A 25,927-nucleotide genomic window follows, 5' to 3' on the forward strand; every position below is an offset into this window, starting at 1 on the left:
AAGATTGGGAATTTTTAATGACATTTTTACTTAACAGAAATTGTACTCAGCTGTAACTGTCTTTTCAGAAGGCAGCTACAAAGCCTGTAATAGTCCTTAGCATTGATTTCATACAATATGTATGAGTGTATCAGGATTAAATGACACAATAAAAGGAGCTGCCTTTTAAATATGACCATATTTCCAAGTAGTGTGAACATGTGAGGTAACTCATCATATAGCAGCAGCACAGCAGTTAACATTCATATGCAAGTCCTGGAAAAGTATCCCACATACCATGAAGCAGGTTTCACCAAAACTTTATGTGCTTAGATCAGCATTTTAGCTTAGGCTTGAGCAATCAGCCAGTCGATCAGGGTTCAATCAAAATTTAATTAAAAGTCTGACGAGCAGTGGAGGTTTGTGCCTGGAGTGAATGGGTGATACTTCCACTCCGCAGCTGTTCCTCTCTGTCAGCCATGTCCGTTCATCTGGCTCTGTGAGTCTGGGTTGGTTTCAGGTTGATGGTCTTCCCTTGGTAGGAAGCCCCAAGTCCTGAGCAGAGCAGACCGCTGAGCAGGAGGAGTGGAAAAATACTCCCTCTGTTTCTGAGAGTAGGTCTGGACTGGAGGGACAATGTCTCTGTAGCTCCAGTCCTGGTGACCAAAATTAGAAAGAAAATTTAATGACACACTGATTTGACTTAAGACAGTTGGAGCTGTTACTTAAGTAAATTCAACCTAAAAAATGAAAACAGAATTTTAACTTTCAGAGAAAAAAATACCAACAGCTTCCACAACTACCTAAATAAATACATCTACAATGTTTTCAATTAAGGGCTGTCAAAATATTTCTGAAGTGACAATAAAAACACAAGTTCTTTGATTTCCTCTGACTGATCACATACAGTATTTAATTACATGTTGAAAACTCATTAAAATCATATACTGGTGCTGTGTTTAATTCCAGGAAAATGTACTTTATCAGAAGTAAATCACGAGTAAATTCTAAAATTAACTTGACAACTAAAATATTTAGAAAAATTTTGCAAGTCTCTTAAGCCTGGGGCTGAAAATGTAAAATATGTTATGTTAGCAAATGACATGTTAAATTTTTTAATAAAAATGAATTGAAATATTCCACACACTTATTTTATCTTTTTGGTTAAACTACATTCTGTTGCATCATGTTCTGTCCAAAGAGACAACACAAGTTTCACTGTTTCTTCTGAGCTCACCTCCAGTACAATACAGAGTGAACAGACACCTGAAATCTCTCGCATGGGACAACAAAATCCTCCACCACATGGGTGGTCTTTTATCTAAAGGGCATTTGTCTGGTGGTCTTTGACATGAAACAGTTCAGTATCCCTGGTGTCTGTTTATTGTGTCTGCAACAGGTATTATAACTGACAGTGCTGAGGTGCTGTACCTGCCAGTGAAAGTTGAAAGCCTCCAGCAGCTGTATCCTGCCCTCTCTGGTGGGCACACAGTCAGGAGGAGCAGGCTGCACCACCTCAGAGCCCACCATCACATCTCCAAACACCAACAGAGCTCTGATGGCAAACCAGCCGCCGAACCTTGGATGCACACACACTCCGAATATTTTCTGTGGGTAAAAAGAGGGAGATGCTTAAAACTTAGGTGAGGAGACAAGAAGAGAAGGCAAACACTTCTCAACTAATTAGATGCCACAAAAAAGCATTACTTTTTCAGCCCAGGGTTGGTCCATGACATCAGACTGTTGGTAGTAGAAGGCTGCTCCAGACACGTGAGCCGCAGTCTGTGCCAAGAACTTCGGCTTCCTGCTGGGCAGCAGCTCGTAGTCATACCTCACATCCACCTTCTGTCCTGGAAAACACTGCAGGGCAGGGAGAGGGGAGGGAAAATGATCAGGGAAATAGTTATAGTTGCAATCGTATCTCTAACTAGATTTGAGTTATAATACAATACAAAAATATCTGCCATAATAAAAAATTGAAATTTGACAGCCTTTAGAGATTTTGCCATACTTTGTAATGCTGATGATATTTATCTACTGGGCCACTGTGGACAATGGCAGATGACTGCTTTATGGCAATACTGGGTTTGTAGGATTCTTCCATCATTGTACAGTACACTGAATTTTCACTTGTCTAATTATCTGTATCAACCAAAACCAGAAATTCTCATTTGATTATTTTATCTACATATAATCTTTCAGTTGAAACTCCAGATAGTTTACAGTATCAGGATATATGGTCAGATTTAGGTCTTTTCTATCTGTCCTTCCGCATCCCTCACCTGTGAGACAGCAGAGGTGACACAGTGTTTGACACACTGATCTATGGGGTCTGACAGTCCCTGACAGCCCCTCTCCTCCATGAAGGGCAAGAAGGCTTGTTCAAACATAGCAGGAGTGCTGAGCACCACCACAGCCAGAGTGTCATCTGGGTAAGCCAGGCGCAGTGAGGGAGGCAGTACAGAGTTATACCAACCAACCTGTGAACACGATGGGAAAACAACTGTCAGAATGGACAGATAATAGAGGCATAAATAAACAAAGGCGTATGATTATATTTGCTCTAGCATATAAATATCTAACTTGGGTTGACAAGAAAAGAGTCTTTTAATTAGCTGACAATAATTTTATGTTTTTACTCTAATAATTATATTTTTTTGTTTTTCCGCATTCCCAGTCCTCAGTCCCGAGTAGCACGTAAACAGGAGCTGATGTAGTGAATTACCTTTCACATTTTGCTGTCAAATCTACACAATAGAGAGTAATTAGTGTCACCGTACCTTTAGATGATAGACTTCAAACCCCAGTTTTGTTAAACAGTCCTCTAACAGTCCTGTTACACTTTCCACATTGAGAGTGGTGGCCGCCATGGTTGCATGGCAACTTGCGTTGAATTGTGGGTTATGGTGTTCTTTTGCGTTTCCATTGTCAGTAATTGAGCCGGACCCTTACACGTTTTTGCAATGATTTGTTCTGAAAAAACAGGCGGCTACAATACGACTCACAATACAATGTGTTTTGGATAAAGACCACGGTAGTATTTCTGTACATTTGTGACTGAAGACCAAAGACCAGAGTAGCCATTTACTACAATACCCAGAACACTCCTGCAGCTGCGTCAGACGCAATCACGTCCCCGTTATGGGCTCCTGGATTTAAAAGTGGAGTCGCAATATTTTCTGTGAGTAGCTTGATTAGCCAGCTAGCAGAAACATGTAAAGATTTGTCATTAGAAATGGTAAAGTATTTTTTTCTTCAGCGACAGGTTGTATGTAATCAGGGAAAGCAGACATCATTCAGCGTCTTAGAGGCGGTGAATATTATTTTCTGCCTGCCAAGACAGTAACGGTATGAACGCTGAGAGAAAATTCGTCGTAAAACTGCTGCTAGCTGAAATTAGCTTAGGTTACGCCAACAAAAGCTGTGTAACGTTTGTCATGTCTCATTTCATGTTAGCCGTGGCGTGTTTATTGTGCATGTTGCTATGTCTTTGTCAGCAAGCATATACTCGGGGTGACGGGCTGAGCTGGGTGGTGGGGGTCGGGGGTCCTGCCCTGCATCACTTCCAGTTTATATCTGTACCTACTCCTGGGAACCAAAGAGGGAGGTATTCCCTACGAGACTGGAGACTAATTAAGCAGACCTATTAGATTATTAGACAGCCTGCACACAGCTACATTTGCCTGAGTAGCAGCTAATAGCCGATGAGCGTCACTACAAACGTGCAAAAACCCCAGGCCTGCTGTAATTTAATCCCCCATAAAGTGTCAGAGATCTCAGCTAGCTCGTTACCTCACCAACCAGCCTCAAAACACGTCTTAAGTTACTGGTGTTTGATGAAAACTTCACTGGCAGGCAATACAACACTGTCTTGTATGACCCTTTTGCACGAGTCAAGAATTAACCGACTAATGCTGATGATGATGCATTTGACAACTTCACTTGATGCTTTTCTTTCTAGATCAACTCAAACATGAACTGGGACAATCAGCTGAGCTCCATCCTGTCTGTTGCAGATGGCAGCGTTGCAAAGATGAGGGTGAGTACAAACCCTTTACAAACACTTAAATTATTGGTGTTGCAGGCAATAACAAAAAAAATCTCACTTTTTGAGAGAGTATGCTGCCACTGTACATTAATGCATTTTCGTTTTCCATCAGTGAAATGTATATTAAACCCTGAAGAGCCTCCCTTGCTGTCTTAGTTGTAAATTGTTGTCATTGTAGTTGTCTACAGATGGCAGTAATGCTCCACTAAAAATTTAACTGGGTAAATCAGTTATTCAGATAAAGAGGCGGACTAATATTGAGAGTGTGGGAAAAACCGTTTGAATCTGAAAAATGTTTTTATCCACAGGAGAGACTGACCTCACCAGGGAAATTCTCCAAAGGAGGAGAAGGTGGGTGAACAGTTTCAGATGAATGAATATGACGGAAAGGGGAAATTTGTGTGAGTGCATAATTTCTTGACTTTCACACTTCATATATATTCATATAGTGCAGATCATGATGGGAGGGAGACTAGACTTATTCGATTTGATTTTAGCCTTTTGTTGACAACCTCCCACACATTCCTGTTCCTCTCCAGATTTGTTTCCAGTAAGGGAGCGGATTCATGACTCAGATTTGGACCCTCCTGCTCTTCCCCCTCGAGCCCCCCTTCTCCGACAGCCTTCCCCATCTCCCAGTGCTGGTGTGCAGTGGGCAGACCTAGCTGCCATCCAATCACAACTCCAGATTCAGAGCCAGGTGTGCGTTTATTTGTTTAATCAAGCAGGTGTGCAATTATTTGTTTGATAAGCCAAGTGTACAAGATCAAATAGTTGCAGCATTTATCTAATGTATTACAGTGTTGTCAGCATTGACAGAATCCCAAAATTTCTGCCTCTGATTTCTTTGCAAGGCGATTGAGTCTCTCACCCAGAAACTCCATGACATGGAAAGGGAGAGACAGTCACAACAATGTCACATCCAGACGCTAGAAGGTAACTACTGCACCATGACTACTAACCTCATTTTATACTGTCTCACATTATCATATAACTAACACAGCAACACCTGACTGCTGTTATTGTCCACTAGAAGAAACGAGATCTTATTATCCAGTTCAACAGTATTTAATGTGGTCACACCCAATGAAAAATAAACAGTTCCTGGAGACTGTCAGGTTGTTGCGGGTGCTACAGGAATTTTAGCAGAAATAAATCTTTACCATATGATTTGACACATATGTTTGTCTCTTCCAAAATGTATATCATTATTCAGTGCAGCAGTCAAGTCTGATAAACAGTGTAATTTGGTTGTCAAATCCAGTTTCAGAATCATTTACAGACCTTGAAAATCTCCAGCCTTGTAAAAGTCAGTTATATCTACATAGCCAACTATGAATACTGTGCCTCTGTATTTTTGGACAACTCAGGTTTCTTTATCTTCTACTGATAAAGAAAGATCATATTATCCCACTTCATGCCTCACTTTACTGCCTCCCTGCTTTCACAGTTGAATTTGATACACTCCTGTTTACAAAGCAGAAAAGCAGTGCATCACATACATTTTGTAACTGCTGTAGCTGTACCACTCTGCTCCTAACCCAAGCTTATGTGTCCCTCAATGAATCAAAAAGATTTATCAGTGGCTGCACAAAAATATAATGTTCTCTTCCTCTTCCTGCTTTGTTATTTCTGTTTAAATGCCTCTTCCAGAGACAATTTAAAACACACTGTCATTGATTGGCTTTTATCTGCATGCAACCTCACGACTTAATGTTTGTTCTTCAGTACCATATGAAATGATTTAAGTGAATTGTTTTGCTTTACAGTATGTTTATAAATAACTGGATTTATTAGTTTAATCACACTAAACAAATAAAGCCCTCATGAAGTGGACTGGCCTACTACTAGCCTTTCCTTGGCATTATTGCATATTGGGTAGTATTGTGCATTTTATCTGTTTAAATGGTACAGATGGTCACTGCTTTGTGGCTTAAAATGGGGGGCAGAAACAGGAAATAGCTTCCATTTTTAGGTTGTTGTAAAGACACTTGATTCCATTTCCAGTATGATAACTGGATACCGTTACTTTCACTTAGATTGTCTCAGGGGAGAAAATAGGGAGTGAAACCTTTAGCAGAATCCTCATTTCAACAGGAAGCAGGACGATTTACAGGAACATATCGTCTCATTTTTGGGAACCATCAGCTCTTACAGGACAGCACCATTTGCAATAGATGAGTGCTACCTGGTTTATTGGCCACAGTCTGATTTATTTACATTATGTCTACTGTAGCTTGTACCTCATTTGTTCATCATTTTGACAGAATTGTCTGCCAGATGAATCAGTGCAGCTGTAAATGTATTGTAGAATTATATATTTGCTGCCTCACCGCTGTCCTAAGTTTCCCTCTACAGCTTGCTTCTCTTTGCCTTCTCTACTTACTGCTCAAGCCTCTACTGTGTGATAAAGCAAAACGCACTCATCAAGAATGGATTCATTCATAATTAAAGATATTAATAAATTATTTGGATTTGTCCACAAGGCTGCTACAGGAGAAGAAAAATCCCTTAGTCATAGAAATCTCTCTTCTTTTCCAGAGGAGGTTCACAGGCTGCATGAGGCGCTGAGGGAGAGTGAAAGAGAGAGGGGCGAATCGAGGAGGGGACAAAGTCCAGGAGCAGAGAGAAGGATGGAGCAGTGGAGGAGAGAGGTGGGACGTGAGCTGAGCAGTCTGCGGGGACACATCACCAGAGCCACGTCGCTAGGCAACCTGGAGGAGAGGTGCATTAGGGGTGGAGCTGTGGGGCGTAACTGCAGACTAAACTGATGATAGGTGCAGCTTACAGTTGGAGTGAAAATATTGACACCTCATGTTGAATTCAAAAAAGACTTTTATACTACCAAGGTTTCTCTGTGACATTTTCATTTCTTGGGCAGACTGGTATAAAAGAGAGGAAATGAAACACCAGTTTTGTCACCACTTCTCTCTCCTTTACCCACAGTTTCAGCTCAAAGCTTCGACGAGAGGAGCTGGAACACCTGCGGCGGGAGGTGGACCAACTGAAAACAAAGCTAAGTAAGTTACACACACTCACACACACACATCATGCCCTTGCATTGATTCTTGAACACCTGCGAAGAGAGATAGACTAACTGAAAACTCGGCTAATCGAGTCACACACACACACATCATGCCCTTGCATTGATTCTGCAGGACTGCACATGTCCTAAGCTCTTTACTGGCCCGCAAAGCAAAGGCAAGCACAGTCTTGCTCATAACGTTCACTCTTTTTTTTCCTCCTTCTTGACAGGGAGACAGGAGGAGGACGTGTTCCTCCAGCAGGCAGAGGCCAGAGAGACCAGGAGACAATACGAACGCAGCTGCAAGGTCCACACACATTGTATCAAGCAGGTTGTGTTTGCTTGTGTGATGTGTGGTTTGAGTCTTTCAGGTCCTTAACCTTTCCTTTGTGTGCTTTGTTCAGACACTGGAGGAGCTGACAGACAGCTACAGAACTCACAGCACTGATCTGGCAAAGACTGTCTCTCAGTATTCACAGACACAGCAAGAGGTACACCAGATCAGGTAAACGTGTGAGCGTGTGAACCTGTGTGTGTGTGTGTGTGTGTCTGAGGTTGTGTCCCACCCTTCTGTGGATTACATACTGTGCGTTGCATTTAATGTCTTACAACAGAACAATTGTGTCAGAACTGAAAGAAGAGGTCAGGAGTCTTATTCTTCGAGAACGTGAACCAACACATTTGCTGTCAGCACACACATCAGGCAAGTTTCTCTCCCACTTTGGCTCTGTCTCTCCTACACACACACAGCATGACAAAGCTATTTAACCATGTTTTTCTACGTGACTCAGGGGCATCTCCCCTCACACTCCCTCACAACCACAGTAGAGGAGTCAGGGTTGAAGAGCCAGACTCTGACTCGGAAGACTTCAGCCCGACCCCAAGCCTGGCCGAGGTCAGCTCAGATGATCTGTCATGGCTGGATGACAAAGACCCTGGTAAGGATGAATGAAAAAGGCGCCAAAGCACGGCTGCCTTGTGCAACATCAGGTATGCTCATCAGCGTGCTGAGTCATTGTCACCACATGGCCTCTATTATATCATTTTCACAAGCCTTCTGTCCACCGACATGCACAGCAACAAAAACGCGTTCTGACAATTGGATCACACACCAACCAATAGAAAACGTTACGCAGGGCACCAGATGGGTACACATTGATGACAGTTTTTAGCAAGATGGGACGTGTAGTTCCCCCTCCTGTCCCTCCCCCACGCATCTGGTTCAACCTTCACTCTGATTCATCCCAGTATATCTGACTCACTGTGGAGAGCACTCGTCTGTGTTTACCATTCCAGCATACAGCTGGTTAAACGAATAGTTTGACATTTTGGGGAGTACACTTATTAACTGCCTCACTGAGATTTAGATTAGATCAAGGATATGACTTTATTTCTGTTCTGGAGTCTCTGCTGGTTCGCTTGTAACTTCATGGTGACAACAGAACTACAGGAAGTCACTGCTCTCAGCCAAGAGGTCCTGCACATAGCCTCCATAAAACTACCAGGTGTCGCTTTTGTGGATTTAACAGACAAGATCAAACGTGTTAATTACTGAGCTTTAGAGGTGCCAGTAGGCAGATTTTGTTACTTTTGAACATATCCAGGCTAGCTGTTTCCTCCTGTCTCCAGTCTTTGTGCTAAGCTAAGTTAACCTTTGTTTCATATTTACCTTACAGACATTTGATCTCTAACTCTCAGCAAGAAAGCAAAGAAACCTATTTGAATAAACTAAAATGTTGAACTGTTCCTTTAGGCAGAGAAGAAGAGTAAAAAAAAAACTGTAATCTGGAGATGTACAGCACAATTGTGAACACGTTTGTAGTCCTACTGTGTTCCTCTCTCTGCAGATAAAGCAGTAAAGCTCTTATTTCCTCTCCACCAGTCTCTGCAAAGCCAGTTATTTCTTGCAAAATTTTGTACTGTTTGTATGTGTGTGTGTGTGTGTGTGTGTGTGTGTGTGTGTGTGTGTGAGAGAGTGAGAGTGTGAGCACATGCACTGCTCACCCCTGAGAATTACTGTAAGAGAAGGTTGACATTCCCGGAAGAGATTACAATCTCTGCTCTAAATGTTTCCCAGAGTGATTTGGGCCCATGAAGCCAGGCTAATTTGACATGCACACACACACACACACACACACACACACACATACTGGTACAAAGTTGTTATGGGAAAACATTTGAATGTCTTCCAACCTAATCCCACATGGTAAAACAGCAAAGAGGCACTCAGTCACTCACTCACACAAGTTAACCACTCCTCCTCTGCTCTTCACCTCTGCCAGCTCTTCATCAGAAGCCGCGTGTACGTCTGAGTGTTCAGTCCAGACGGAGCGACTTTGCCGGTCCAGGATCTGATCTGGAGGACGGTGACAATGATGACGATGGTGATGATCTCCTCGATCTTGACGATGTGAACCCAGATTTAGGATCTGATCTAAGTCTTAATGACCTCTGACCTGTTCTAAGGTGAAGTGTGATTTTTATTTGGGCAGACAGACATTTCTTCTAATTCTTCTAATACACTACCTGAGATGTATTAATACTTCTAAATTGATTTGATGAGTGGAGTTAGAGCTCTGTTGCAAAAAAACCCAAACTTTAAAAATAGAAATAGTCAGGAAAACAACCAGCCATATGGCTTATTTCCTTTGCTGCCCCAAGGGAAAGGGAAAGCAAACAAAGAAAGGCAATAGACTTGGCATGGCAACAGTGGCACATACATATTACAGGGAGTTATTACAGTAGCATCCATAAGTTTTTGGACAGTTTTCATAGTTTTGTCACATTTCAAACCCAGCACCACAGTGGTTTGAAACGAAGCCATCAAGATGTAATTGAGGTGTAGACTTTCAGCTTTAACTCCAGGGGTTTAACAAAAATATTGCATTAACCGTTTAAGAATTACAGCCATTTTTATACATGGTCCCTCCATTTTCAGAGGCTCAAAAGTAATTGGACAAACAAACATCACCATAGATGGAAGGATTATTTTTAGTACTTGAATGAAAATCCTTTGCAGTCAATGCCTGCCTCAAGTCTGGAACCCAAATGCTGAGTTTTCTCCCTTGAGATGCTTCAGTAAATGAAAAGCATGTTCAGTTACATTGAAGTCAGGTAATTGACATGGCCACTGAAGAATATTCCAGTCCTTTGCCTTGAGAAGCTCTTGGATTGCTTTTGCAGTATGTTTTAGGTCGCTTTCCATCATCCTGTTAGTGATGCAGCTTTTAGCTGAATCTGAGCAGATAACACAGCCCTGCATACTTCATAATTCATCCTGCCACCTCTATCAGCAGTCACATCATCAATAAACACCAGTGACCCAGTTCCATTGGCAGCACTACATGCCCATGCCTCCACCATGTTTGACAGATGATGTGTTGTTCTTTGGATCATGAGCCATCCAAAGAATCTTGTTCCAGAACTGGATAGGCTTTTTTAGGTGTTTTCAGGCAAAGTCTAATCTGGTCTTTGAGTTCTTGAGTTAACACTGGCTTGCACTGTGTGGTAAACCCTCTGTATTTACATACATGAAGGCATCTCTTGATTGTAGACATTAGCAATGATACAGCCACCTCCTCAAAGGTATTCTTGACCTGGCTAGATGTAATTTGTCATGATGTAACGAGGGAATGGGCCACGTCTGGCCATGAAAGTTATCATCAGATTGATTGACTGTCCAATTACTTTTGAGCCTCTTACAATATATTAAAATCGCTTTAAATGCTGTGGGACTCTACACTTCAGTCACATCTTGCTGGCTTTGTTACAAATCCACTGTGGTGGTATACAGAGGCAAAATTATGAAAATTGTTTCACTGTCCAAATACATATTGACCCGACTGTATGTCGTCCTACTTTGTGTCATAACTGCTTAAAAGACCTGCTTGGATATGATGTGTGATAAATTGTGGGGGAAATTTCTTTTTAGTGTGGGAAATTCTCAGATGCTATTTATAAACAGTTTCCCCCCATGGGATTAATACAATTCATCTGTTCTTATTTGTGAGAGTAACAGAAGTGTTAGGGACTCAGGAAAGACTACACAGTGTCAAACTAGTTTTAATCTTTTTTCTTTTACCTAATTTGACTTGAAACAGTTTAGTCCTGTGTGACACCCAGCCTCTTGCTACCACAGTACTGAAGCAAACCACCGACAAATGCACTCTGAACAAATTCTGATTTGTTCATGTGTCTTTGTTTTAAACGGTATTCATCAACCTATTGTTTCCCCTCAGTCTAGTTAGTAATGAGGCTGAGGACTGTACAAACTGCTGAGAACTGTTAAAGCCACAAATTCTCTTGAAATAATTTGCAGTAACTATGTCCACATGTACAGACTGATAGGATGCTGGGAACAAACTATGGAGACAGGCAGCTGTTTCAAGAACCAAGATTCTTGTGCGAGTTTCTCATTCAGAAAACATCTCCTCTTATGATGGGGGATGGCAAAGCTTTGTGTCAGCAAAGAGGCAAACACCCTCTACACCCATGTTGTTGCGCATTGCTGATAATAAATTATGGGTCCTGCCAGAGTTAAGGACAGAAGCTCTGTGATTGGCCAGCCAAACCCCTAGGTTTGCTTTTAGGCAAGACGAGATTAAAAATAGTTAGGCTTAGGTTTGTTATGATTACAGATTGTTGGGGTTAGACTTTCATCTTTTCCCATAACTACAGTGAAATCTGGTCCATCCATTCATCACAGTGCTTTTGATTTGCAAAATAAGAGCTGACAGTATGCTATGTATATTGCCATAAGCTGGTATTTTTGAATTAATCAATTTGTTAAATGACAAAAACATTTTATTTTAACTTAATGATATTGAACTTTGACAAGGTCTGATGACTTGATTTGCGTTCATATATCAGAAAAGATTGACAGTACCTTTTAGCTTTTAAGTTCTGGTGATCATTTGCTATATGAAATGCTACACTGTTCACTGTAGCAGTGTAATGGATATTTAATGCGTTTTTCTTCCTGACATAACGCACTCTTAAATCCAGAAGGAATCCGATGAGGGATGGGGTTTTGATTCCTGGTAATGCAGCTGAAGTGAGGGCAAAGAGGAACCAAAAACCATTATCGAGGCGCCAACACCCCCCACAACCTCCACTGTGATCTCTTTATATGTTCACAGCTCAGTTAAGACAGTCAAAAGTCTCTTTATGTTGTCTTGTCTGACATGAGTCACACTGTGCCAAGCTTGGTGTCAAGCTGTTAAATATTTCAGCATCCAGACACCCCCCATCGAGGATCCCAGACCACAGTGCAGAGTCCTGGGGGAGCTGATGGGAAGCTTACGTGTGTTCAGCAGGCTGTGTATATGGAGGTTTGGATCGCAAAAGTGACCACAGATGCTTTTCAGCTCATCTAACAGGACAAATTGTCTCACTAGTCAATAGTGAGTAATAAAATACCTTCTAGAAAACAGTAAATGGCACAGCACAGTGCACAACAGTATTTTAACAAACCTCCTCTAACATGCTCTTATTGTACGTACAGCTGTTAATATTGTGGTTGAAGAGACATTCAATGAAGAAGACGCTCATCTATTTGGTGTTGTGGCAACATAGTGGTTGATGAATCAGACTGCTGCTTTCTACTGCTGTTTTATTACATTTGCCAAGTATTGCGCAGCAGTGCTGCAGTATAGCAGTGTCCTCTTTCACTGTCTGTAAAAGAAATGTTTTGTGTTTTGTCTCCAACAATAAAAGTCTGTGTTAAAGATGAAAGAGAGCAACTTGCCTTGCTGTGGTTGCCTCTATAGAGCAGTGTTGTGCTCCGATTGTACTTTTGTTGGTGCTAAGGTCAAAGAGCAACAACAAACAAACTCTGTTAGTTACAGATGGTATAGCAGTGGGAATAAGAGGAAATGCAGAGTATGGTTTCAAAATACCTTTAATCAAACAACATCAACAGTCCATAATCCACATCTGGCAGCAAAGCCTCATTATGCATTCAGGATACTTTTGACACTTGAAGTGGACAAATACAGGACTTTGCTTAAAGTTTACCCCTGAATCAGGAATCTAAAGTGTCTCATTTAACACTGAATGTACAGATGGGTGAAAGAAAAGCAAGAATTCACTGACTGGTTAGTATGAAAATGATGTGAATCATATTCTATGGCCTTCACACTCTCTACTCAACCCACCTCAACACCTTTGGGAGATTTTCGACCAGCGTGTTAGATTGCACTCCCCTCCTCCATCATCAAAACACCAAATGAGGGAATGTAAATGGGCAGATCTGTGCCAAGCAGCACTGAAGCTGTTCTGAGGGTTTAGCACCTTAATAAGGCACTTTTTACATTTCAATTTGTCACCCAGGTGTATTTTAACATGGCACAAAAATGAGCTCCATTTCATAAGCTTGATTAAAATCACTAGACATCTTGGTATATCAGTTTCTAGGCTCTGTCTTAAATGAATAGGAGCTATGTAAGTTTTGTATGGATGCAGGGTCATTCTGTCGTCCTATACATGTCTCACTTCCATTCACATCTTCCTGCATGTTAGCAAAGCGAAAATACAGCAAGGCTCATACACAGTAAAGTCAATTGAATATTTCTGAACTTGACTGCCAGGGAACAAGGTGCTGTCAGGTCAGTCCGTGTAATATTTTTAATACGTTTGTGTGAAAAGGAGCAACTAAGAGGAGGAGTTTCATGACAGTTGTCTTTGCATGATGCAGTCATCAGTAGTATTTACAGTGCACAGGACAATGCTAACATTGTGTGGAAAGGCCACTGGCCAATTTTAGTTTGCAACTGTCATTGTATGAATGAGGCATGCCTCATGTTGAACACGCTCAAGGCTAGTTTTCAAACACAGGCATGTCAGAGCAGCTACCTCGCCCTGAGTCTGCATTTAAATGGGAAACACAAAATACTGGGAATGACTGGTGAATCTGGAAGTTAGTTGCAATATAAATACAGTATACAATAAAAGGTGTTCCTATACTGTGTAAGGCACTCTCTCCTGGACTGAAGACTCCAAGAAAGAAACAAAAACAACACTGCACAGACCAAGCTCAGGCGTAAAGGCAGCAGGACCTTTACCACAGGAAAAAAACAACAACTCTTAAATATCCCCCCATACCTCCAAAAAAGCATACATGCACCCTTAACATTCATACACACATACACACACACACCTAAAAACACACACACTGCACGTATGCACACAAAATGTTTTTTGTTCTCATTCACAAAAATATTTGTCCACTTTTTTTTCCCACTCCTGAAAAAGTAAAGTGCAACCTCCTTAACTCTATAATCAGGATGTTTGATTTTTTCTTGTTCATTTCTCTTCTCCAGCCTCTCAGTCAGACTGCTTGACCTTTTGTCTGCCAGACTTTACAACATTAAGTGATAAATGGAAATTATACCAGTGCCTCCTGGTAAGTGTCTGGCATGACAGGCTGAATCTGTGTCTAGGTGTAAACCATCACACTGATGGATGCAACTAATGTTGCTGCCTTGTGCTTCACACCTACACTTTTCATCTCTAGGGAAATTAAAAATATATTATACAACCTCAAAAGATGGGCTGGAAAGTATTAAGCATACAGTATTGAACAGAGGCGTTGGCCTAATTTGTAATTACAGGCATCAAAATAGACTTTTTCCAAAGGGACTCCATCACAGGAGATGTCTTCATTGTCCATTGCAGCTTCAATCATGTCCTTTCCTACATGTCAATGATCTGGATAAATGAAAGCAGGCGAGACATTTGCTCACACCTACCCAGGATTTTTTCTGTTTGGTGCAGATTAAGGCCAATGCTGCAGCATAAGCCTGGATTGAAGGAGAGTATTAAGGTGCCAAAAAATTCAGTCATGCCTCCATCAGTAGCTGTACATGGACAAGGGTGTGTCCTCCATCATATCATCCTGAAGAAATGGAGAAAGAGTGAAGAAATTTAATAACATGATGAACTAATTACACATATGTTCACACAGTCTATATGGTCACAAGTGATCAAATTTTAGATAATTCAATAGACTGTGCTACCATTTTCTAATAAATGACCTTTGTAAAGGGTTTATAAGTTGTATTTTATTAAAGGTTAATCAATCATTTACTAGTGCTTTATTGATCTGTAGTAAACCATTAATTAGAATATATTAGAAAATTCATTGTGACTCACTAATTGTCAAATCAATAAAGGTATAGTTTGACATTTTGGGAAATGTTCTTATTTGCTTTCTTGCCGGGAGTTAAATAGAAGATGGATACCATTCTTATGTCTGTATGGTAAATATGAAGCTGCAGCTAGTTAGCTTAGCATAAAGGCTGGAAACAGAGGGAAACATCTGGCCTGGTTCTGTTCCAAATCCACAAATCAACACCTTTAAAGATCACAAATTAACAGATTATATCATGTTTGTTTAAACTGTGCAAAAACCAGAGTGTAATAGTGGAGTGCACTGGACAGTTTACCCTGTTTCCAATATTTGTACTAAGCTAACTGGCTGTAGCTTAATACTTCTCTTCCAGGCGTAAGAGTTGTATTTTCTCATCTAAGTCTTGGCAAGAAAGCCACTAAACGTGTTTTCCAAAATATCAAACTATTTCTTTAATAACACCATTTATGAAGGGTAACTTTAAAACCTGTATTTCATTTTACTTTGTTGCCTGATTGGTGTATACCTGATATAATAACTGATGTAATAAATATAACAGATCTATAGAGCATTAGTATATATATTTTTAATAAAACATTTAGTTTCAACTCATAAACCCTTTACAAACAGTGCCTTATTAGAAGTTGCAGATTTGGTTTGTAGCAGTAAATCTGCAGCTATACCAATAAGTAGTAATGAGGTTTTAACAGTATATCTAACATCTGTGCTTAACAATATCTGACAGACTGAATGTTTTCACTGAGACAGGACTGTGGCTGCTCCTTGGATGTCACGGTTGTGCTCACCATAGGTAAATCCTGCAGCCTGCGGAACTCTGGTCGGTTGTCTCTTCGGCGCAGTTTGAGAAAGAGGAGCAGAGTGATGATGACAGCAGTGATGATGAAGGCTGACACCAGGCCAGCCAGGAGAGGGTCTAATGTGGGAGATTCGTGGACCACCTTCGCTGGAACAGAAATACAGGACATACTTGAGCAGGGCCCATTCCTCCATCAACGCACAGAGGCACGAATAAACAAGCTGGCGTGCACGGTTTAATGTGGATTTTACTTTGACTTCTCTTGGTGAAAACAGAAGAATTACAGGCTCTTAAATGGCTATTTGACACGGTGACTGGAACTAAATATAGACGCTACAGCAACACATTGAACTCAAGTGTTCATCATGTAGCACAGGACAGAAATGTCAAACACAGGATGGTGATGTTAACCTTGCCTGTACAGTACTTGAGCTCACTGTCGAACAAGTAAATTCATTTACAGGGCACCATTAAAAGATCTGGAGAACTTTATGTAGTAGTATGCATGCAGTATAGTATGTTCATAATTCTTAACCTTTTTTAAGTTGAGGTCTCTGTGTTTGTATCTCTGTGCAGGAGGAGTTTGTGCCTGTTTTTGGCAGTGTATTTCTGTATATGGATGTTGCTATGGAATTCTGTTTTGTAAACTTAGCTGTTTTTTATATCCTCTGGTTGAAAGTAACAACAACCACAGAGCAGTGAATGCTCCCTGTTCCTCTGGCTAATGGAAAGAGGCGCGATGCCAAGTGTGGCCTAATAAAACCACATAGAGTGAGAGAAGCAGAAAGATTTTATATTCAAACTGTATTCAAGCAGCCTGGTCAGCTGAATGAGGTTTATCAGTTTTTCCTTCCTCTTTTCCTGCAACGATGACAGGCTAAGCCTGAAACAGACCTCTCATGGTAGAAAAACGAGTTCTGCAGTTTTAGTTCTATTAATCTATACACTGAACACATTCAGTACAGATAAAGAAAGTGGATATATAAATCATTTAGCAGACAGACAAAGGGGGAGAGAGGCAGAAAAATAAGGAAAATAGAGCAGTCTCAAGGCCTGAGTCTCATGACTGCCTCTGTCCCGTTCCCAAACAGAACCATAATTGTGGAGTGCTTGGTGGTGACAGTGCTTGTAGAAGATGTAGACGGGGGGTTGCGTGGTGTGTGTTTGTGTCTGTGTGTGTAGAAGCGAGGACGAGCTTGTGCTGGAAAACAAAGCACAGCGTCGCCTTTGTTGTAAAGCCAGTTCACTTCTGGCTCTGTCAATATCCAGCCAGTGAATAGTCCAGAACAAACTTACATACCAACACAGAAGAAGACGTTATGTACTTACTGTCACCCCCAACGTTGAGCTGGGAGGGGGTTTCAGCGTGGGCCTTGGTCTGGGTGGAGGTGCTGCTCGACGGGGCGACGGTGGACTTCTGTGACCTGGGGGGCTCTTGAGAGGAGTGGGTGCTGGACGTTGAACTGGACTGGGTGCTGGTGGTGGTGGTGGAAGTTTCAGTCTCAGGTGTCGGGGCAGAAGTGGATGAGTGATATTGGGCTTGGGTGGGCTGCCCTGGGGGTGAGGTGGAGCCAGGAGTCAGCGATGCAGGAAGGTTTGATGTGTTGGTGGCCGCTGTGTCTACACTGTGAGTTGTGTTTGTGGGGCTTGCAGTACTGATGGTGGTTGTGGTGTTGCTCTCAGAGGGAAGAATTTGAGGCTGTGATGTTGAGTCCTTGGTTAGAGTCCCATTGTTTTCAGGAACAGGAGTCACTGGGGGAGAGATGGAGTTGGTATCTACAGAAAGAGAAAGAGAACGTTCTCATCAGAATGCTATAATGATATCAGGGGGCAAAGATATTTCTGCCTTGTTGTAATACTGTGTGTACACAATCAGCATGCTAACACTGGCCTGATGATGTGTTTTCTGTATGTTTACATATGAAGTGTGTTGAAGTATCTAACGGACAAATGTGAGCTATTAAAGGGCCAGTTCACCCAAATCACTCATAGACATATTTTATTACACATCTCTATTGATGTCTAGCCATGCAGATAGTTTGAGTTCATTTATCCATTCCAATACACTGGAGTTTCATTTATGGCGCACACAGAATGAAAAACTACACTTAAAAAATCATGCAGGCATGAATTTTCAATGGGACTTCTTTCTTACAAAGAAATATTCTGACAGCTTCACAGAGTTACAAGCCTGGCTGTAATTTATTTGTCAAAGTGCAAAATTTCCAAAGCTGTCAGCGCTACAAATAAAAATCCCTTCACCTCCATTGTATTGGGAGGCAGAGGACTAGACACTGAATATCAAAACTTATCTGAATACCATGATGCCACACATCTACCAACTATTTAAACAAATGCAAATAGTCTTTCTACACAAAATAAATGCCTAAACGTGTGCAAGACTGTGAATATGTGTCTAATGTCTGAACCAGCACTAGAGCAGATGTGTGCATGAAAGAGAGGAGGGGGGAGAAAGAGTGTGTGTATCTGGGGGGAGAATTTCACTTCTACCTCTCTCACCCCCTTGTGAAAAGTCGCACAGCATTTAATCACTTCTCTCCTCACACCATCACTTCAGAGCTAACTTTTCTGCTAGTAAATTTTACCTTTACTTTCCCAACAGTTTGCACCTTATTTAATTAACTCAGTCATACCCTGGAATTTTCTCTCTCTCTGTGCTCTACTTTTTTTTAAAGACCAAACTCTTGGTCTCTGTACCTGTGCTGTGTTTGTGGTATGATTGTCAACACTTTAATCCGGTCCCTCTCTCTCTCTGTGGCCCACTTCTGGACATGGAGTGCAGAGATAAGGACTTTGTTAAATATAGCTCCTAAACTCTGAGCCACCTGCAGCGGGACTTCCTACTAAATTCCTCTGTAGTGTGACAAAACTTCCGTACTGACAAACCTTTCTTTTTTGCATGTTTTTACACCACAGAGTTGACCAGATATACATATACTATCAGGCTACCACCCTCTTCTCTTATTCATCACATCATTCTTATTATAATTAAGAATAGTTACCATTATCTGCCTTTGGTTCAGGTGTGACAGAGGTGGTTTCCCCATCTCTAGTTGTGTTGCCGCTCACACTGCTGTTGCCACTGGAAATGGGGTTTTTATCAGAGCCATTTAGTGCAGGATGAATGGTGGGTTCCAGGCCAGAAGCAGGTATAGAGTCTGTAGCTGGGGCCTTAGCAGCTGCTGCAGCACCAGGGGTGCTTACTGGAGCAGTAGTATGGTCATTGGCTAGTGAGGAAAGAACAGTGCCAGAGTTGGTTAATGGTCAGTTCCTGGTGATTCCTAATCTTCAGATTCATTAACAACTTATTTGCTTATTCCAAGCAAAATGGGGCAACATATGGGCAATGTGCACGTCGGTCAACACTGGCTAGTGTTTATTCAAACAACAATGATTAAAACTGACTGACTCACCGCCCTTTCTGAAGCAAAGTAAAGTTACTCTTCAAACCTTGAAATGAATCCTATACGTGAGTTTGCTATTGCTACATAGGAAAATGTTAGCATTTTGTGTTTAGGGCAGAGTGGACATTGGATTAACCTTTGCAAAGTGGTATTAAGAGACAGGATGGGCCGGGGCTACCTGGTTACCATGTTAACTTCAATAAAAGAAAAGAGGTGATAGAAATAGAAGCAAAACAAGACTTAACATTGATGTTGGCGAGTAAAGGAACAAAGTCTGATGCTGAATTCACCACGTTTCTAATCAGTAAACAGCTGCTAATACTAATTTATCTTGCGTCCTTTGTGGGGTCCTGATCTCCATAACTGGGAACCACTGAGCTAAATAGATACTGGAGTTTGCAGTAAAGCATAATACAGTCACATTACTGTAAAACATAATTTCAGAGTACAAAATAAAATGGTTAAAGACCAACTCTAACTTTTACTTTGCACGGCATCAACTACAACCCACATGAGACGTAAATAATTTTTGGTCTTTGAAGTAATATCATTTTAATGAAGACTTTCCATCTCTCTCTCTCTCTCTCTCTCTCTCTCTCTCTCTCTCTCTCTTTCCTCTTCTTCTTGATGTCTATTGCACCACTGTACCAGACTTCATCTCAGTTTCTACTCGCTTCCCTTTGATGAAGACCAGAGCGCTAATGTAACGTAATGTTATTACCATTCAGTAACACACTGCCGTGATGCCTTTCATTACCTCCATAATCACTCACACAGCTCACCAGCACACACAGTGAGTGAGAGAGAGACAAAAATAGAGAGAGGGAGTTTGAACTCTTAATACAAAAACTGACAAACTCATAAATAGACAGAGGTGGCTGGCTGTATAATACTGACCTTGTTCCCTCACTTTAGAGCAGCTTAGGTCAAATGTTGGAGTAATATGTCTGTTTTTGTATATATATGTGCCTGTGTGTGTGTGTGTGTGTGTGTGTGTGCAGAGTAGATTTATAAAGAGAACCACTGTTTCCACTGTCACACACACCTCTCTCCAGATATTACAGGGTCTTACTTGCAGTTTTTCAGGCCAGTGCAGCATGTACCTGGGGAAATAGTTCTTGCTCACTCCTTGACCCTGCCAGTGAGAGGAACAGCCAACCATTTCTCTGCGAGCAGATGTCTGCTGCTTTTACACCCAATACTGGAAATGCCTCTCAGATACCTTCTGCGTGGGACTGACTGTATCTAACTGCTTCTGTGAAATCACATAGCACTAGTTTCACAACTTGTTATTGTGATGTGATGAAACCGCTCTGTGCATGCTGTCCTTGGCCTTTTCATCTGCACTTATTTCAGATGTTTATTGGCAGCCGGTGTGTGTGACCTCTCAAACTGCATGTCATGCTTCTAGCCTCTCATCTTCTTTTCCAGTCCTACTAAGTCATATTATACTACATACAGAAGCCTTGAGTAACTACTGAGTTAGCTGTTTTTCACTGTCATGCACACTGGTAACTGGCCAGCCTACACGGACTTACAAGACACCAAAAATACAATGGCAGTGATGAAACATTTATTAGAGCAAAAAGCTGTTTACATGTGACACTACACTGCAAACAAAGAACTTGTCTTCTGTTCAAATCAAATAACATTCCCATAAAAGGTTCCCATCTTTAAAAAAGCTTTTCAGAATCATCTGAAAAAAAGAAAAAAAAAAACCTCAACAGAAATGTGGGACATTTTGCCAAAAAATGTAGCCTATAAATCATTATGAATATAATATATATGACAAACAATCAAAGATTAAATTAACTTTCTCCTCAAGCTCACCAATATTACATAGCAAATAAAGCCTTTCCTCTTCCAGGAGACATTTAAATCTACCAGTTTTGATATTAATGTTCCTGGAAAAACTTCTGGAATCTCCTTTAACTTTTACATATTGTTTCACACAGGAAACTACTCTGTAGTTGTTTTTCATGAGAGTATAAATAATGGAGGTACATTTTACTCATTATGTATATTTATTCATAAGTCAGTTTATTAATTTATTTAGATGGTCGTGTTTATCATAACTGGCACACATTTATTTAGATGTTAGCATTTTATTTTCATATTTTGTGTATGATCCTTGCATGTTGTTCTGAGTGTGAAGTCTTTTTTTTTTAAGCCAGAGTTTCTAGAAGAGCAAAAATGCTATTGATAAGTCAGAAAGAGAGCCAGCTCGGTTTGGAGGAGCAGTGTAAAAAGGGGTTTGTCTGTACAACATCAAAGAACAGCAAAAATGAAATGTTTTTAAATTGAATTTAAAGTCTTGAATGTTTATGAAGAGTGTGAATAAAGCGCCATATCCATCCTTCACTAAAGTCATGATTTTATAAATCATTATAAATCATTATACCAGTCAAAGAGCTCAACCCGTCGAGCATCCTCTCACCTCTTTGCTGTGTGTTTATGCACATACAGGCAAATATAAAGACAGTCTGGTGTTCACAGTAAAAACTGCACCTGCTACAATGGCACTGCTTTAAAATCTGCCCATAAAGTCTACATACTGTACTATAGAGGGAAGCCAATTAGCATGAAGCCAGTGAAATGACAGTGCCCTGCTGCACATAGTTAGAGGTGTCATTTATCACAGTGTACTTCCCTGCTCATTTACAGCCAATAAATGTCCTCCAGTGGAGCCGTGCTGTTTTCTGTTCATTTGAATTTCAGCTGGAGGAGCTGATGGGACGGTTCTGCCCAATAAAATCCTTTCAAAATGTCAGTAGTCTCATTTTAACTTTTATGTGAGATGTTCTGATAGAGAGGAGGAGAGGGAGGAGAAAAAGTGTTTGGAGCAGGTAGGAGAGAAAGCGGAAGGTGGGGGAGAGTGAAACACAGGATGTGCACGAGGTGTGTAAATGTATGAAGAAAGAGGAAGAAGGGTGGTGGTGGTGGGGATGGGGTGGGTGGGGTGGGGGTGAGGAAGTGATGTAAAAGATAATGCGTGAGGCTGTTTAAACAAAAGATCAAAAAAAAAAAAGGAGACAAGTTTGAATAAAATGAAAAGAGTATGAAAGTGAACCACAGTTGTGCTGAAGGTGGGAGAGAGTCTAAATCTGATGTCAGGGTTTGAAAAGAAACAGACTCAAGTGTTGACACAGCTGCCTCTGTGTGTTATAACAAGGAGCAATGACTTCTTGCTGTAAACTCACTTCAGCTCTGTTCATTTAAATCTCTGGTCAAAAACACCACAGGTGCCTACAGGCAGGTGGGCTGTTTTTTGTTTTTGTTTTTGTTTTTGTTTTGGTTTGTTTTTTGTGTGTGTTTATGTGTGTGTGTGTGAGAGAGAGAGAGAGAGAGAGAGAGAGCTGTTGGTACACCAAAACATTATGACAATTTCTAGCACAAATTTGTGTAGTGATTTATTACTCTACCCTAAACTATAACATGTGAAACTATGCAGAGATAAAATATGAAACTGAACAAACACAAACTACTTCCTACCATGGTCAGCGGAGCCCGAGTTAATGAGCAGCAGCAGGAGCGGCAGCGCACAAAGGGCAATCCAGAGTTTGGTCTCCATCATTTCTCTTTCCTCTGACTACACGGTAAGAAAACACAAAAAAGCAAACGTCGCTTTCTTCTCGTCTTGTTGTCTCGGGACAGTTATGCAGCACTTTAACGAAATAGTTTAGAAAATCCCAGGCGGCTGTGGACTGTCCCACCGACTGCAGACAGCAGCTCTGCCAATGTATGCGTGGCTTGAGGGACTGAAGGCGGAGGGCGTGCGTCTCTCTCTCTCTCTCTCTCTCTCTCTCTCTCTCTCTCTCTCTCTCTCTCTCTCTCTCTCTCTCCAGAAACAGTGCCACGTGTTCCCTGTTCAAAATAGTCAGAGGGTCTGACTCTGTGCCATGGAGCTTATTCAGTACAAAGACTGACACCTACCCACACAACAGCTTGTATATCTGAATAACAGAAAACCATATAACTACTGGGTTACACAGCTACTGTGCATCGACACAAACTACAGACACAAAAAAATCAGTGCAGATTAAATCAACACCTATGAGACTCACACAATAAATTAATATTTCCTTTGTCATTTGTATTTCATAATTGACTTTTTAAGCCATGCAAATGTTATGTCCATATACTGGATGTGTTCCTGTTATTTTGTCCACCCTTTCTCACACTGATGTTGTTGTGACAGATTTCTTGTATTCATGTTCAGTCCAAACCTTAAGTATTTGGACAGCTACACACTTTGTGGTCTTCAGGCTCTGTGCTTCAGCATATTCAAGTTAAAATGAAATACCGGACACTACATTAAAGTGCCAAGTCTCAGCTTTAATTTGGGTATTTTACATCACTGTAGAAAGAACTGTGTGGGACATGTAGCACTTTTAACACAGAGAGAAAGGCCAAAGTGCCTCAAAAGAAATTGGGCACTTGTTTCAACATCAGTTTATGACATAAGAGCTGCCTTTTAGTTTGAGGTGGAGGTGTCTATTAACATGAGGAGAGGTGACTGTGCAAGTGAAGATAATGATGAGGCTAAAAAGGAAAAAGTAAAAACCTACCAGAGAGATATCAAAGGTTGTTGGTTTCTAAAATCAAATCTAAAAAAAGCAGGTGCACACAGAAAACTGGAAAATGGCAAACAACCTGGTAGACCGATGAGCAGAAAATTGTTTCCATGAGGAAGAAAAACCTTAACTCTAACCCTTTATGACTGAACAGCAAGTGGAGAATGCTCTGCAGGATGTAGGCATACATGTTTCCTTGTCAAAGGTCATGTCCTCATTAACTTAACCTCAGAAGATTCACAACAGGATATAAACACCTGGTAAGACGTGAAAACAGAAAGGCCTGGTTGCAGCTCACTCAAACAAAAAAGTTCTATGGACCGATGAAACAAAAATCAACCTCTATTAAAATGATGAAAAAAAAGGAGCAGTTTGTCACCCACTCGCCGGATCTCAGCCCGAGCTAAACACCAGACAAAAGACAGAAAGACTCCACAACAAGCAAGAGCTGAAAGTGGACTGGAGAGAGCATCACCAGGGAGGATGAAAAGTGTCTAATGATGGCTATGGGTCAAAGACGTTAGACTGCAAAGGATTTCCCACTAAATATTAAATATGATGATTCAGTTTGACTTCACATGTATCCTTTGAATCTGTAAACTTTTTGTGCTATCTGTGAAAGGGCCTGATTGTTGATGTAAAGCTGAGACTTGGACTGGATTTGTTTTTTCATTTAACCTGTTAACAGCCTAAAACAGGTTCTCAAAAACATTCAGGGTTTTAATGATGATATATTTACGCTTAAAAGTGACCTATGAAAGTGAGTAAATGGATAGTTTACCTTTTATTTTATTTTTGTGATATCATCATGTTCTGTGTTTGCATCAATGACTTGTACCATAGATTGTCATCCGACACATCCATCTTTGTCATGATGATGTTTGTTTTCTTGTTTTGCATGACTGGCACTTTTTGCAGGGTGTTTCACTGCACTGTGATGTCTTCTTTACCCCACATGGTGGCGCTGTTGCCCCACAGCTGAGATCGCCTTGTTTTTTAAAAAAAGCACACATTTAGTTGGAGAAAATCAAGACTGTGAAATCTGGAGCCTACTATGTCTAATTCTCTACAAGATGTAGTTCCAGTGAAATAATGCTTTTCCAACAGTCACGATGATTTCATTCGCCACACTGAGTTCCTGTGAAACAGAGTCTCTAACCTTAAAATTTACAGAATGAATGCTTATTAATAGAAAGGAAACATCTTTTAGAGGTAATTGATGTCAAATTGCCTGATTTTCTGTCTTTCTATAAAATATATTCTGCTGTAAACCTCCTGCAATGCTTGAAAAGCCGAAGGTATTGATATTAATATGTGATATTAATCATCAATCGCACATGTGTTATTTGTATCATCTCCTATTACACTTTTCATAAAGTTCAGCAGAATCTGAAAACATAAAGCATGCTTAAAATCGATGGACCAGTAATTCATTTTCATTTCATTTTGGTGGACATGGGTGAGATAGAAAGTGTGAATATGGTCATTGTTTGGTAGGATTTCTATGTAGGTTTTATGTCAGACGTTATCAGTGAGATATTCTGGCCAAAAATGCTTGTAAGGTATGATGTTCTAAAGACCAGGAAAGAATCCCATGTACAAAATAAGAATAAATAATTTGAGAACAGCTGTTAATAGTACAAGCTACAATGAACTGTACTGAGTTCCACCATTTCATTCAACAACCCATTAGAATATAACCACAGATTTTAACCACCAATCAGTGTTATTTGGCTGCTTTGCAATTGTCTGTATGTCACATTATGATATGATCAGTACCCTTATCATATGACGCATATTTGGGAAATATGTTGACATATGTCTGTATTCTCCATGCTTTTACTCTATACATGAATCAGATGTTCATAATTTAAAAGGACAGTCTATACTCATATGTAATTACTAAGGAGGTCTAATTAAAAAAAATATAT

The 25,927-nt window shown here is 40.7% G+C and overlaps 3 protein-coding genes across 3 annotated transcripts; 1 reads left to right on the forward strand and 2 right to left on the reverse strand.

Moving 5' to 3' along the window:
* Positions 1–2,892, reverse strand: mmachc (metabolism of cobalamin associated C). Its single transcript, XM_018670109.2, has 5 exons — positions 2,760–2,892; positions 2,262–2,459; positions 1,687–1,839; positions 1,411–1,587; positions 1–635 (listed from the first exon to the last, which is right to left on the reverse strand). Exons 1-5 carry the CDS (start codon positions 2,847–2,849, stop codon positions 453–455), a joined length of 801 nt encoding a protein of 266 aa, XP_018525625.2. The 5' UTR covers positions 2,850–2,892; the 3' UTR covers positions 1–452.
* Positions 2,893–3,044: 152 nt separating this feature from the next.
* Positions 3,045–12,789, forward strand: LOC108879119 (early endosome antigen 1). The gene is made up of 12 exons (XM_051076992.1): positions 3,045–3,160; positions 3,941–4,018; positions 4,336–4,378; positions 4,567–4,727; positions 4,882–4,963; positions 6,569–6,752; positions 6,974–7,047; positions 7,283–7,359; positions 7,457–7,557; positions 7,667–7,755; positions 7,844–7,990; positions 9,335–12,789. Exons 2-12 carry the CDS (start codon positions 3,953–3,955, stop codon positions 9,505–9,507), a joined length of 1,197 nt encoding a protein of 398 aa, XP_050932949.1. The 5' UTR covers positions 3,045–3,160; positions 3,941–3,952; the 3' UTR covers positions 9,508–12,789.
* A 144-nt stretch (positions 12,790–12,933) lies between these two features.
* Positions 12,934–23,195, reverse strand: LOC108879118 (putative protein TPRXL). Its single transcript, XM_018670294.2, has 5 exons — positions 22,915–23,195; positions 19,021–19,245; positions 17,327–17,773; positions 15,987–16,144; positions 12,934–14,946 (listed from the first exon to the last, which is right to left on the reverse strand). Exons 1-5 carry the CDS (start codon positions 22,994–22,996, stop codon positions 14,902–14,904), a joined length of 957 nt encoding a protein of 318 aa, XP_018525810.1. The 5' UTR covers positions 22,997–23,195; the 3' UTR covers positions 12,934–14,901.
* Between the last annotated feature and the right edge of the window lie 2,732 nt (positions 23,196–25,927).

This window comes from Lates calcarifer, linkage group LG17 (assembly GCF_001640805.2).
Source record: "Lates calcarifer isolate ASB-BC8 linkage group LG17, TLL_Latcal_v3, whole genome shotgun sequence".
Taxonomy (NCBI): domain Eukaryota; kingdom Metazoa; phylum Chordata; class Actinopteri; family Centropomidae; genus Lates; species Lates calcarifer.